Source organism: Phalaenopsis equestris, unplaced genomic scaffold, assembly GCF_001263595.1.
Source record: "Phalaenopsis equestris unplaced genomic scaffold, ASM126359v1 Scaffold000800, whole genome shotgun sequence".
Taxonomy (NCBI): domain Eukaryota; kingdom Viridiplantae; phylum Streptophyta; class Magnoliopsida; order Asparagales; family Orchidaceae; genus Phalaenopsis; species Phalaenopsis equestris.
In genome coordinates, this window is record NW_018165240.1 from 286,838 (window position 1) to 299,615 (window position 12,778).

Sequence of the window (12,778 nt, forward strand, 5' to 3'; positions counted from 1 at the left end):
TGGTCTCTGGATGCAGTGTCTTATGACACTTACCAACGATTCTTTTAAGATAGTTGGGAAGGCTAACACTCTCCCATGTCCCCTAACAGGAGTTGATGTCGGGAGGCTGTTGAAATTTCGAGTGATTTGACTTGTAATTAATTTAAAATTTTAAAATATTTGAGCTTATAAAATAACAAAAAATGACTCATTTTAATTTTAAAATGACTTGTGAACTCGACCTTTTAAAATTTAGGCTCTTAGGGTTTAAAATATTGTGGATCTGAGCTTTTAAAAATTTAGACTCTTAGTGTTTTGAAAACTTTTAAAGTTCTGGGTTGTTAAAATATAATTTTTAAGGCTTAAATTATTAAAATTTATATTTTAAATTTAAGCTCATAAATATGAAAATACTTTAAAATTGAGTTTTTCCGACTTAAACTTCTAAGAGATGAGAATTAACTCAAATATGAGGTATTTTGAAAATTTAAAATCCCTTAATCGAATTCGCAATACACCTGCTAGCGAACAAAAGACGGTAAAATGCTTAAAAGGAAAATGAGGGTGCAATGCAAAGTTTTAATATTCATATAGATTTTGAAGATGTTAAAATGATTTCATGACTTATCAAGTTATAAAACAGTCTTTGATTTGAATAGAAATACCTCAATATCTGTGCAAGCTTTTTAAGATGCACTCTTTGTGAGTATTTGATTTAATACATGCTATAAATCATGTAGAATGTCTTAAGACATCAAATGCTATAACAAAAATAACTCAAGTACATAAAATTAAAGGTCTGCATCTGTTCCAATTAATATGTTGAATGTTTAACTACTTGGTTCAAGAATGTTGCACGGACTAATTAGATTGTCTTGTCTATAAGACAGGGTTGTAAGTTCCACCCAACTAGTCCGATCCTTCTCCTCGGAAGGACTTGAGTTGACTAGTCTAATAGTTTTGAAATAAATGTCCAAATCTTAAAAGAAGAAGTTACAATTCTAATTCTCCTAGTTCAATCTTTGTAAGAATAGGAGTCGACATGACTCGCCCCACAAAACTCCAACCCCCCCCCCCCCCTTTAAGTATAAATGTTTAAAACATGTAACTCTCCGATGATAGTTGTGCTGATCTAAAATTTCAAGCGAAGGAGTTAATCTTTTAAATAAGGATTTTCAAAATAATCAATTGAAATTTAAGCTAAAATTTAATCATTTAAAAGCTAAAATCTTGTCAAGGGTGACAAATTTCTGATTGATTTCATCTCACAAAGAAGTATGTCATATTAAGTGTATTTTGATATTTACGATCAAAGTAATCGCATACTAGTAAGGACGTGGTTCGAGTCCTTTATTCGTGTGGTTTCTTCGCCAAATGAAAGCACAAATAGCGGTTACGACTAGAGAATTTTGTTCGTGTGGTTGTCACCAAATGACACAATTATATTACGATCACGACTGCACCCTGTATACTCCCTAACGACTTTCTATCATTTGACTTGTGAATTATTAGGGTACAATTGATTGACATAAAGCATTTTGTTAGTTAGGTTCGACTTAAATGTATCCCCATAGCTGTTGACAAAAATCCTTCTGTTAGGTTTGGTTGACTGTCTCATCTTATTAAGTAGATCAAAGACCATGACGACTCGGGATGACGAAATAATGAGATCTTGATCGTGTTTTGTCTTTATTTCCCCAGCCTCTGCTTTAAGCTTTGAGTGACAAAATTTACAACTTAAATTATGGTGTTATTATATATTGAATATTGAATTCTTAATGAGTAGTCTTAATTGAAAATACTCTCCCGTTTTCGGGAGGGGTAATTAATCATAGGGATATGCGCCTATGGGAAACCTCAAACCTTAGATTACAAAATTCTCGCAAAATAAGGGCAAAATCTCTTGGTAGTGTCTTATCTATAATTCAATCTGTCTTTTAAAAAATTGACCCTTCTATGCTCCCTCTCAAAACAAAAAAATAGATAAAATACAGCGAGTTCACGGGAGTGGTTGGAATTTTTGGAGCTTCACAACATATACTTTATCATTTCCTTTACTTGAAGTTATCCACTGAGAACTTGAAACTATCAGGTATGCTAATTTCTCCACCTTTCCTTGGGTATTTATAGGCGGGGACTCGATATTTAAGGAAGCAAATGCATCTTCTTTTTGTTCCACTCAAAACTATAGGCATTGGCCAGACCATCATACCAACTACCCATATCAAATTGTCATGATCTCTCCAAAATTAATTGGCATACATTTGTCAATCAGGAAGGAAGGAAATCAGACAGCTAAATTAGGAGCTTTCTATAATTAGGAGCTTCCTTATTTAAATTATTTTTAATTTCTTTATTCTGATTTATTTTCATGTTAGCTGATTATTTAGATTATGAATATGCATTATTAAGTTAGCTAAATTAGATTATACAAAATATTTTGTACCTAAAATAGATTGTAAGATTATTATTTAATGGAATGAAAGCAAATGGAAAAGACATCTAGCCCATTCACGCAAAACTTTGACATGGTATCAGAGCCAAATTTTTGCCCTAACCACCGGTAGTTATTGGAAGACCAGCAAGACTTCTTTCTCGTTAGCCTTCTTGCGGGAAGGAAGGAACTATTTCTTTGTTTTGATTCACGCTTATGACAAAGCCCCTCGCAATGGAAGCAGACACGATTTCGCAGTCCCCTCCTTGGAATCGTTCGGAGGGTTCTTCGTCCACTGCGACTCCTTCGTCCGCCTGCTTATCCGGTGAACTCGACGTGAATCGCTCGTCTGCTCGTCTGCTCGACGTCTGATTATTTCTTCGCCTACATCGTCTTCGTTCTACTTCGTCTTTCTCTTCGACTCGACTGGTCTTGACAGAGCATCTCATTCATTCAAACTCCACCCGCAGCAGCTCCCGCTTCTTCATCACCTTCATCTGCACGTCAATGAGACATTCCCTTTTTTTTTTATGCACGCCTGATCTCGGCTTAACACTTTTGGTGTGAAGTTCAGGGAACAAATCGTCCTCGTCGTCACCGGCAGAATCCATAGCATTTAGATCGTATAACAAGGCGCAGTTTTTACTTGTGGGCTATGATCGATAACATTTGGATCGTGTAACTGAATCCTACTTGTGGGCTATAATCAGTAGCATTTGAATTGTGTAACTGAATCCTTATTATGGGCTATGATCGGTAGCATTTGGATTGTGTAACTGGACACGAATCCTTCTTGTGGCTATAATTCAAATTTATGGACGGCAATGATATATGATTTCTTGTTTTTCTTTGCTCAAATCATATTATGGTTCATAAGTTGTCTCTGAGGCTTCGACATTTTCAGCTTCTGCACTCACAGCTTAAGGATTGTTGGTCCTGACAAAGTTTCTTGTTGGCAAATTGATGCTTCTTGATCGATCAACATCAATTTGAGGGGGGATGTCAATCAGGAAGGACAAAAATCAGACAGCTAAATTAGGAGTTTTCTATAATTAGGAACTTATTTAAATTATTTTCAATTTCTTGATTTTGATTTATTTCTCTTTTAGCTGAATATTTAGATTATGAATATGCATTATTAATTTAGCTAAAATAGATCATACAAAATATTTTGTACCTAAAATAGATTGTAAGATTATTATTTAATGGAGCAAAGGGAAGGCATCGAGCTTATCCAGGCAAAACTTTGACAACATTCAGCTCCACTACATCACTAACGACTTCACATATAAAATGTTTTCCAATGGAGAAGTTACCTTACATTGCTCAATAACCATAACATCCACAAATCTTTTTATCCAAGTAATTTTGTAGGGATTGGAGTGCTTTTTCGTTTTCAGTTGAAGGGTCTTTACCATCGCCTTCAAAATCACATTCTCTTTGCACCCGCTGTCAATTATTAGTTCACAAACCTTGTCTTCAATAGTGCGTCTAGTCCTGAAAATAGAGTGACGTGTGACGTGCGATCTAGCTGGCTGCTTGGGGCAAGTAGTACTTTTTCCACAACACAGTTCAGAATTTCTCCCTCATTGGCAGATAATTCTTCCACTACTTCTCCAACAAACGAACCCCTCTCATCATGTTCATTTTCGCTGTCCAGCTCCCCTCTGGCCAGCTGAACCGGTCGTCGATTGGGACATTCTTTGACTTGTGACCTGGATGAAAACAACGAAAACATTTCTGATGTCCAGATTAGTGATAGATGCTATCTCTTTGAGACACAGTTTTGCCAACTGCTTTTCCTTCTCTTCCCCCTGCTAGGCAAAGTTGTCTCATGCCGCGGCAGAAGTGTGGAAAGGTGTAGCTGATCTTTTGGTTCCATCCTGAACTGATTCAATAGCAGATTCTCTGTTGTTAGTTGATGTAGAAGCTCGGTTTATTTGAATTTCAGACTTATAAGCATAATTTAATGCTTATGACAATGACCAGATAGCTCTCATCTCCAAGTTAGCTTGTGTGACTCCTTTCTATCCCCTGATATGACGAGCTGCATATTTTTTATTAAATTCATGAAGGTCATTTATTGCCCCATGACGATAGAATTCTTCAGTACAAGCTCCAACTGAGCAGTTTTCTTGAACACATCTTTGAAATCAAACATACAGAATATGTTCATAGTCTACAAGAACAACAACAACAAAGCCTTAATCCCACTACATTAATCCCACTACATGGGGTCGGCTACATGAATCATTTTTCTCCATTGCATCATATTTAGTGTCATATTTTCATTTAGTTCTAATAAATTAAGATCATTTTTTATACTGTAAGCCCAAGTCTTACTAGGTATACCTCTGTCTTTCTTAACATAAGTCGAATCGAAAACATATACTCTCCTAAACGGATCATTAAATGGTCGACGTTACTAAACCATCTAAGACGACTCTCTCTATTTTGTCCGTCAGTGGAGCTGCACCAAACCTATCATGGATATATTCATTTCTCATTTTGTTTCTAAGTGTAAAGTCACTCATCCACCTAATCATTCTCATCTCGGTCAACACTTAACTTAGTATTATGCTTCTCTTTTAAATTAAAGGCCTTTTAAAGGCCAACATTCAACATCATAGAGCATTGCAGGTCTCACCACCATCTTATGAAAATTTCCTTTCAGCTTAGGTTTTACTTTTCTATCAAACAAAAGGCCCGAAGATTTCCTCCACTTCAACCAACCAGCTTGAATTTTACTATTAGCATCCCCATCTATATCACATCCCCATCTATATCACACCCCATCTATATCACAATCGCTTTGAACAACAAACCCGAGATATCTAAATCGTTCATGCCTTTTAATAATTTGATCACCCAAAGATACACTTTTGTCACTAGAGTTACTACTACTAAAATTACATTTCATGTATTCAGTTTTACTTCTACTCAAATGAAGGCCTTTAGACTCCAATGTAGACCTCTCTAAGTCAAGTTTTTCTTGGGCTTTTTCGTTCGTCTTATCCATGAGAAGGATATCATCAGCAAACAACATACACCAAGGTACATCCTCCTGTAAATGTCTAGGAAGATCATCCATAACTAAAGCAAAAAGATATGGGCTTAAAGCCGATCCTTGATATAATCCAACAGAAATAGGAAAATATTTGGTCAATCCTCCTTCATTTCGAACACAAGTAACAACTTTAGTATACATATCCTTAATGACTTGTATATAAGTCATACAACACCTTTCTTCTCAAGAACTCTCCAAAGGATATCTCTTGAAGCCTTGTCGTAAACTTTTTCTAAATCAATAAAAATCAAATGTAGATCCTCCTTATTATCTCTGAACTTCTCCATCAAACCTCTCAATAAATGTATAGCTTCCATAGAAGACCTGTCCGACATAAATCCAAATTGATTATGAGAAATCTTTATGATACGTCTTATCCTATGTTTAGTTACCCTCTCCCATTATTGTAAAGTATGACTCATCAACTTAATTTCTCTATAATTTGCACACTCTTGTGCATCCTCTTTATTCTTAAAAATGGGGACCAAAATACTCTTACTTCACATCTCAAGCATCTTTTTAGTTTTTAAAATAATATTAAAGAGTTTAGTAAGCCAAGAAACTCCCAAATCTCTTAAATATTTTCACTTTTCAATTGGGATATCATCAGGCCCGACTGACTTTCCACCCTTGGTTTTCTTTAAAGTCTCCTCAACTTATTTTGTACTAATGCGATGGTAAAAATTAAACGTTTTATTATTATTAGCTATATTAAAATCACTAAGGTCGATCTTATTTCAGAAACTTCATTAAAAAGTTTATCAAAACAACTCATCTACCTGTGTTGAATATCTTTTTCTTAAAAAAAAATACTTTTTGATTTTTATTTTTAATACACTTGAGTTTATCTTTACTTTTATTTTTTCTTTGTTTGACTAGTTTATACATATATTTTTCACTTTTCTTAGTATCTAATCTTTTATAAAGATTACTAAAAGTAGAATTTTTAGCGTCACAGATTGTTCTTTTAAACTTCCTGCGGGCTGTTTGATATTTTTCTCATTTTTCTAAGCTTTTACATTTAAACCAATTTTTATAACATAATTTCTTATATTTTATATTTTCTTGCACATTATTATTCCACCACCAATAATTTTTATTTGTAAAAACTTTTTCTTTTGATTCTCCAAGTACATCTTTTCCTACCTTTTTATTAGTGTTTGTTACTTTATCTAGGGCTGTCAAAAAAGCTCGTTGTTCGCGAACAGCTCGTGTTCTGCTCGTTCGTTAAGTAAACGAGTCGAACACAAACAAATTTTTAAAGCTCGAATTATTAACGAGCCGAACACGAACAACTCTTTGTTCGCTCGTGTTCGGCTCGTTTTAGCTCGAAATAAAATAATTATATAACTATTTATATAACAATATATTTCATATATTATTTATATAATAATATATTATATATATTTATGTCTAAGTTTAAATCATAACACCTTATGTGACAATGTGGTTAGTGCATTCTTTTGTATATTTGATCCAGGTTGGAATCTCACACTTTACATTTATTTTTCTTAATTTAAGTTTAACGAGTTAATTTCGAGCCGAACACGAGCCGAACAAGAACACAAATATTTTAATTGAGTCGAACAGGAACACGCTGTTCACGAGCCGATTTCGAACACGAGCTATTTCAAATGAGCCGAACACGAGTCAAGCCTGAGCTCGCTCAAGCTCGGCTCGTTTACAGCCCTAACTTTATTTCACATAGCATTTGCGTTTTCATGAACTTCTCAAATTTTGAAATTTTGAATTTTACTCATAAAAATAATTTATTTGAGTCTTTTAAGTTCCTTCATCTAATTCTACGGTGATGAGTCATAGTATTCTTTATTTTATAATTTTTCATCTTAAAATCTAGAACTAATAATCAATGTTGGGTATTTAAATCCTAACTTGGAATGAGCTTATAATCTTTACAATCTCGACAATCTCTTCTTCTCATAAGAAAATAATTAATTTGTGTTTTTTTAGATTCATTCTTATAAGTAATAAAATACTCTCTTTTCTTGAATGAAATATTTGTAGTAACAAAATCATATGCTAAAGCAAAATCTAAAATGACTCTATCTTCTTTATCAAATTTTGAAGTTTTCTACCACTCTACCAACATGTCTATTTAAATCCCCTCCAATAAAAATTTTTTCTTCAAGAGGTATCATTTGTATTAAGTTTTCTAAGTCATTCCAGAATTTATCTTTAGACCCTATATCTAAACCTACTTGAGGAGCATAAGCATTTACAATATTAAAAATCTTAGTATCAATAATAATCTTAAGGGCTATAATTTTATCTCCAACTCTATTAATTTTTGCAATATTATCTTTCAAGCTCTTATGTTTAATAACACCTACACCATTTCTAGTGCGACTCTTACCAGAATACCAAAATTTAAAACCTAAGTTATCAATCTATTTAGCCTTTACTCCAACCCATTTAGTTTGTTGACTACATAAGATATTAATCTTTCAATGAATCATAATATCAACTAATTTCATTAATTTACCATTGAGAGTACCTATATTTCAAGATCTTATCCTAATATTAGTTTCATTTGTTTCATGAACTAACTTCTTTGCCCACATCTGTCTGAAATGTGGGAACCCTTGCTTATTTGACATTAAACCTGAGCGCCATCGTAGTGACACTTGCAAATTTTTCACTGCATTCAGGTCATATAGCACGTCGCTTCCAAGGGACACCTTAACACTTACACAATGCTCAAAATGACTCATGTCATGATTTTTTCGACAGGTTTTACACCGGCTTTCGACTACCTAATACAACCATCCACTTTTCACATCTGGGCTTGGGACCGATAATGACAGTGTTGCTTCATTGTAGTTCAGCTTTGGATTGGTCTTACCTCCTTTTTTTTACAGGACTGAACCAATTGTTATCGCAATGCTCTTGCTCCTCCTTTCAGCCGACAAGCGGCAAATCACATTTGTTTTTAGGTATTCACATCCATGCATTAAAAAAATAAGCCTTGACAGTTTGTTTCTAATCCAAGCAAGCTTCAATGGGTAAATGACCATCAAAATAAGGGATATCAATTTTCACCTTTCATTCACTATGAATACGATCATAGTTTGGGCGGATGCGATTGGGAATTTCCTTAAGTAACGTTATTCCATCTTTGATGAGTTTCTTGATCATCTTAGTTGTGATGTCCAGGACCGAAAATTGGATCAAATCGTGGAGTGAACCACTAATCTCGATTCCCCGGCGTTGGTATCACTAATCAAATGTATGGGTGCCAACATCTCCGTTGTGGTTGTTGGATTAGCGATACTTCCATTTCAGATGGATTGTAGCCCTTGCCTCACCTCTGTGACAAAGCGTTGTAATTCCATGGATACCTTTCATTCCAGGCATATTTGGGTGTCACACAAGGACTCCCAGCTATGATCGTCGTGGTATAATTGGGATTTGCTGACAACTGCCATTGGTGGCTCTGATACTAATCTGATGCAGCTTGATACCACAACTCGTTCCAAAGTAAATAGATATGGCAAAAAGGAAGAACATATACAGCAGAAACTGCTATAATAGAAATGATAGAAAAGGAAAATTCCTCCGTCCTTTACACCGAACGTTGGCCACTATATAAGGCTGCCACTACAACTATTTATAAGACTGGGACCACTCTAAAATATACCTATGTGATTCATTAGTACTATTAAAGCAGGGATTAAAACAAACTTAGGTATAGTTAACAACTTTATACCCAAAAGGAAAATAAATGCATCAAGGATATAATCTGCATCAAAAAGAGCAGTTAAAGTCAGTGTTGTAACTATCTTAAATTAAAATAGTGAAAAAAATATGACAAACGGAAATGCCACATGAAATTATTATTTTAACTAGATATTACATTGGTGATGGCAGCGAAATAAGCATGCCGTTAATTTTCCTAATTATATTACTGTTGTTTGTCATTCTTAGTTAATTCCGTACTTTGATTTGTCCTTTTCTTGCTTTCATTCAGCAATAGCTTTTGCCAAATACATTATTAGATATTTCTTCTAATGTTTTGGTCAGGGATAAGTGAATATTGAAATACTGATGATGGTTTATTGAGTTTGATTAACATTTGTTCTTTAAATCAGTTTGTAGGAAATGTATTTTTGAAAAAATCAATGATGAAGAGGCAGAATGCTGTCCTATATGTCAGATTGATCTGGGTTGTGTTCCTGAAGAGAAGCTAAGGTAATTTCCGTTTTGAAAATATGAATTTTTATATTTACTTGTGTTTTTTGACAAACTATTTCCTTACTAGATAATACATTCTTTGTTGCAAAGAGCCTCTTTTCTGTCAAATATGTCAACAAAAGTAGCATGTTCTTCTAGATTTATGCAATACATGATTGTTGCTATCTAATTTGGTTATACTGATGTTTGTAGAAGAATGCTGAACTTTGATTTTTTGTTTATGAAATCCTAATCTGAATATAAACATAAACGAACTGTTTTCACATTGTTTGTGATATGTTTTCTTATGTGTTTCTTGATTCTATTTACTTAATGTGTAGGCTTCCTGAAGTTATTTTTATTAAAGGGAAAAATATCAAATTAGTCCCATGGCTTTTTTCAGGGGTTTATTTTAGTCCCAAACTCTATGAAAGTGTCAATTTATTTTCTAGACTCTTTTTATATGGGTTGAAATAATTTCCATGGAGGACTATTTCGCCAATTTAAATCGGGGAGTAATTTGACACTTTTATAGACTCTGTTACTAAAATGACCCCATGTAGACAGTTTAGGCACTACTTTGACACTTGTTTATTAAAACATTATGCGCGTGACTTTGATAATTCTAACTTAAATGATTAAAATCTCACTGTGTTTGTTTTCATAATCGTTTTAGTACAGTTCATAATAATGTTTACTAAAGATGAGGTTTGATGGCTACAAATCCAAGCCATAGAAGTTCTAGTACATGATATTATACTTGAGTTAGAAAAGCTGGAAAATAAAAAATCATAATTAATATCTCTAAATCTATTTCTATGTTGTTGATATTGTCAAAAGTTTCTTGAGATTTGAATATAATTGTCAAGGTCAACTTATAATTTACTAGAGGTGCTATCAACCTCATGCACCAATTAGAAGTCTAATGCTGAGTGTTTATTATATTTATGTAGCATGGGGTTTATATTTTTGAAGGCCTCCTTAAGCATTTGGTGTCATCATTTTCCAGCCACTTGCTTCAGCTTTCCTAAATATTTTAATGCTTTAAAGTTATGTTTGATGGCTAATGCACTTTTATTACTTATTACATAGAGTATAGAATAATGTTGCTTTACTATTTTCTAAAAGATAAAAATAAATGTTAGATAGGTTGAATTTTTGTAGTAATTTTAGGGCTTCTCAGTGATAAAAAATAAAAAAATTATTTCGAAATATATTAGATCTTTTCTGCATAATCATAAGAGTGCTTGAGAATTTCCCACCAATATAGGTTTATGCATAAGATTGTGCCCTTTTGGCAAATGTTAATTCATACTTTTAGTTCATGATAAGAAAATGATCTCAAGTGAATGTTATTTTGTTGACTTGTGGGTATTATGGTGGACTGTAATTATACTGGAGAGAATGCCCCATTGTAGCCAAATATTGTCACAATTCTAGTGAAGGTTGAAGGTTGGCCCCAAAAAAATGATTAGGAGATGTAAACACTTAATTACCACCAAAATCTAACTTCTTTACAAAACCAGAACCGATCTAAAAAGTTAATTTATTTGCATATGTCGTGGTCAGAGTATTAGAAATTTGATGAGAGCAAAGCATATTGGGGTTTGTGAATTTTTATATTTGGGTTGGAATTTGACAAATGGGTCTGAAGTTACTATATTTGAACAAGGTGATTTTCTTAAATTTTTTGCGCATGATGATTTACACTAAATATTTCACTTTAATGCACATAAACTATATAAAACTAATGGCGCATCATTTTAGTTTGCGGAGCCAGACTTTTTAACTACAAAGAATACACATTGCATGGACTCAAGGTCCATTTGTGGCAACTGTATCTGTTTATAAAAGTAACTAGTGTTATTTTGGGAAAATCAACTTCTTTGAAAGTTTTGTGTGGATTATATTTTTTTCTGTATGAAAATTTTGACAATTATTTTAAAAAACACTAAGAACAAAGAGGCCAAACGAATGTATGGCAGCAGTATGAAAAAGAAAGATGTGAAAAAGATACCCAAACAGACCCTTAGTTATGGGTTATTTCATTAAGGATATTTTAAAAAATTTATTTTATTTGCTACCTCTTTAGATTTTTCTTTATAAAGAGGGGATGTCTTTTTTATGTTATATCAGAGAAAATAATGTTGTAATTTTTCATAAGCAAACCATATTTAAATTTATATTTAATTAGAAGATTAAAAAAATCCACTTTTCCTTAGAGAACAATGAGTACAATGATGTAATTAAAATTATATTAAATTATTTTCTTGTCTATTATAAGTAGCCTGATTTTCTTTGGAGTAAATCTTAATTTGAGCCATAAAAACTTTCAAAAAAGAAACATGAAGCAAATTTGCTAGGTCTATGATAGAATGATATTGAGATAGACATTAAATTTCCAAAAGCTTTACGTGATATGACGTAGCCGGGTGTTGTGAAAATTATCCTCTAACATCTGTGTTCTTAAGAGAAGTTAACGCGGTGAATTTTTTTTCTCCCCTAAATTTTTTGATGAAATAGATGAAAACTCTACATATCTTTATATTGGTAGTCGCTTTTATTTTTTAAAATTCATTTATGTACCCATGTGTACTAGCTTTGAACTCATGATTTTATGGTTGTGGACAAAGCTCTCAACCACTAGGTGAAACAGGCTGAACAAACATAATGTTATACATTTTACACCTAAGCTTGTCAACGAAGTTATGCTTGAGTTTTGAAAATAAAAGTTTTAATATGTGTTCATTTTCATTGGAATGCTTCTGTTTTTTTTGGCTTTATGCTATTAACATTTTGATCTTCACTTAAACACATGTATGTTGACCTCATTTTAGTGAGGTCTTAGTCTTCTACTCTTAGAATCTAGGATCTAGCTTTAGGAGTTCTTATTGACAATCCTAGCGGACTAGCAATGGAGCCCACCTCCCGTAGAACTTCAAGCCACTTCTTGACTCATTTTTGTGAAGAACTCGCATGAGTGGTTCCGAGCACTCAACTTCTAGTTGTAAGGGCTAAGGACCAACATGTAGAGGGCCCGAAATTGAGTTCCTATAGGATCAACAGCCTTAGGTGAACCCTTTGTGACTCGATTACTCGCGAACGCC

The 12,778-nt window shown here is 33.4% G+C and overlaps 1 protein-coding gene across 5 annotated transcripts in view; it reads left to right on the forward strand.

The window, feature by feature from the left end:
- LOC110031297 (E3 ubiquitin protein ligase DRIP2-like) overlaps nt 1-12,778 on the forward strand; it is a 32,216-nt gene that overhangs the window by 11,261 nt on the left and 8,177 nt on the right. For all 5 annotated transcript variants that reach the window (XM_020734432.1, XM_020734430.1, XM_020734429.1 and 2 more), the window contains one exon: nt 9,590-9,689. In XM_020734432.1, coding sequence (XP_020590091.1) covers nt 9,590-9,689 — 100 coding nt within the window. The remainder of the gene's footprint in view (nt 1-9,589; nt 9,690-12,778) is intronic.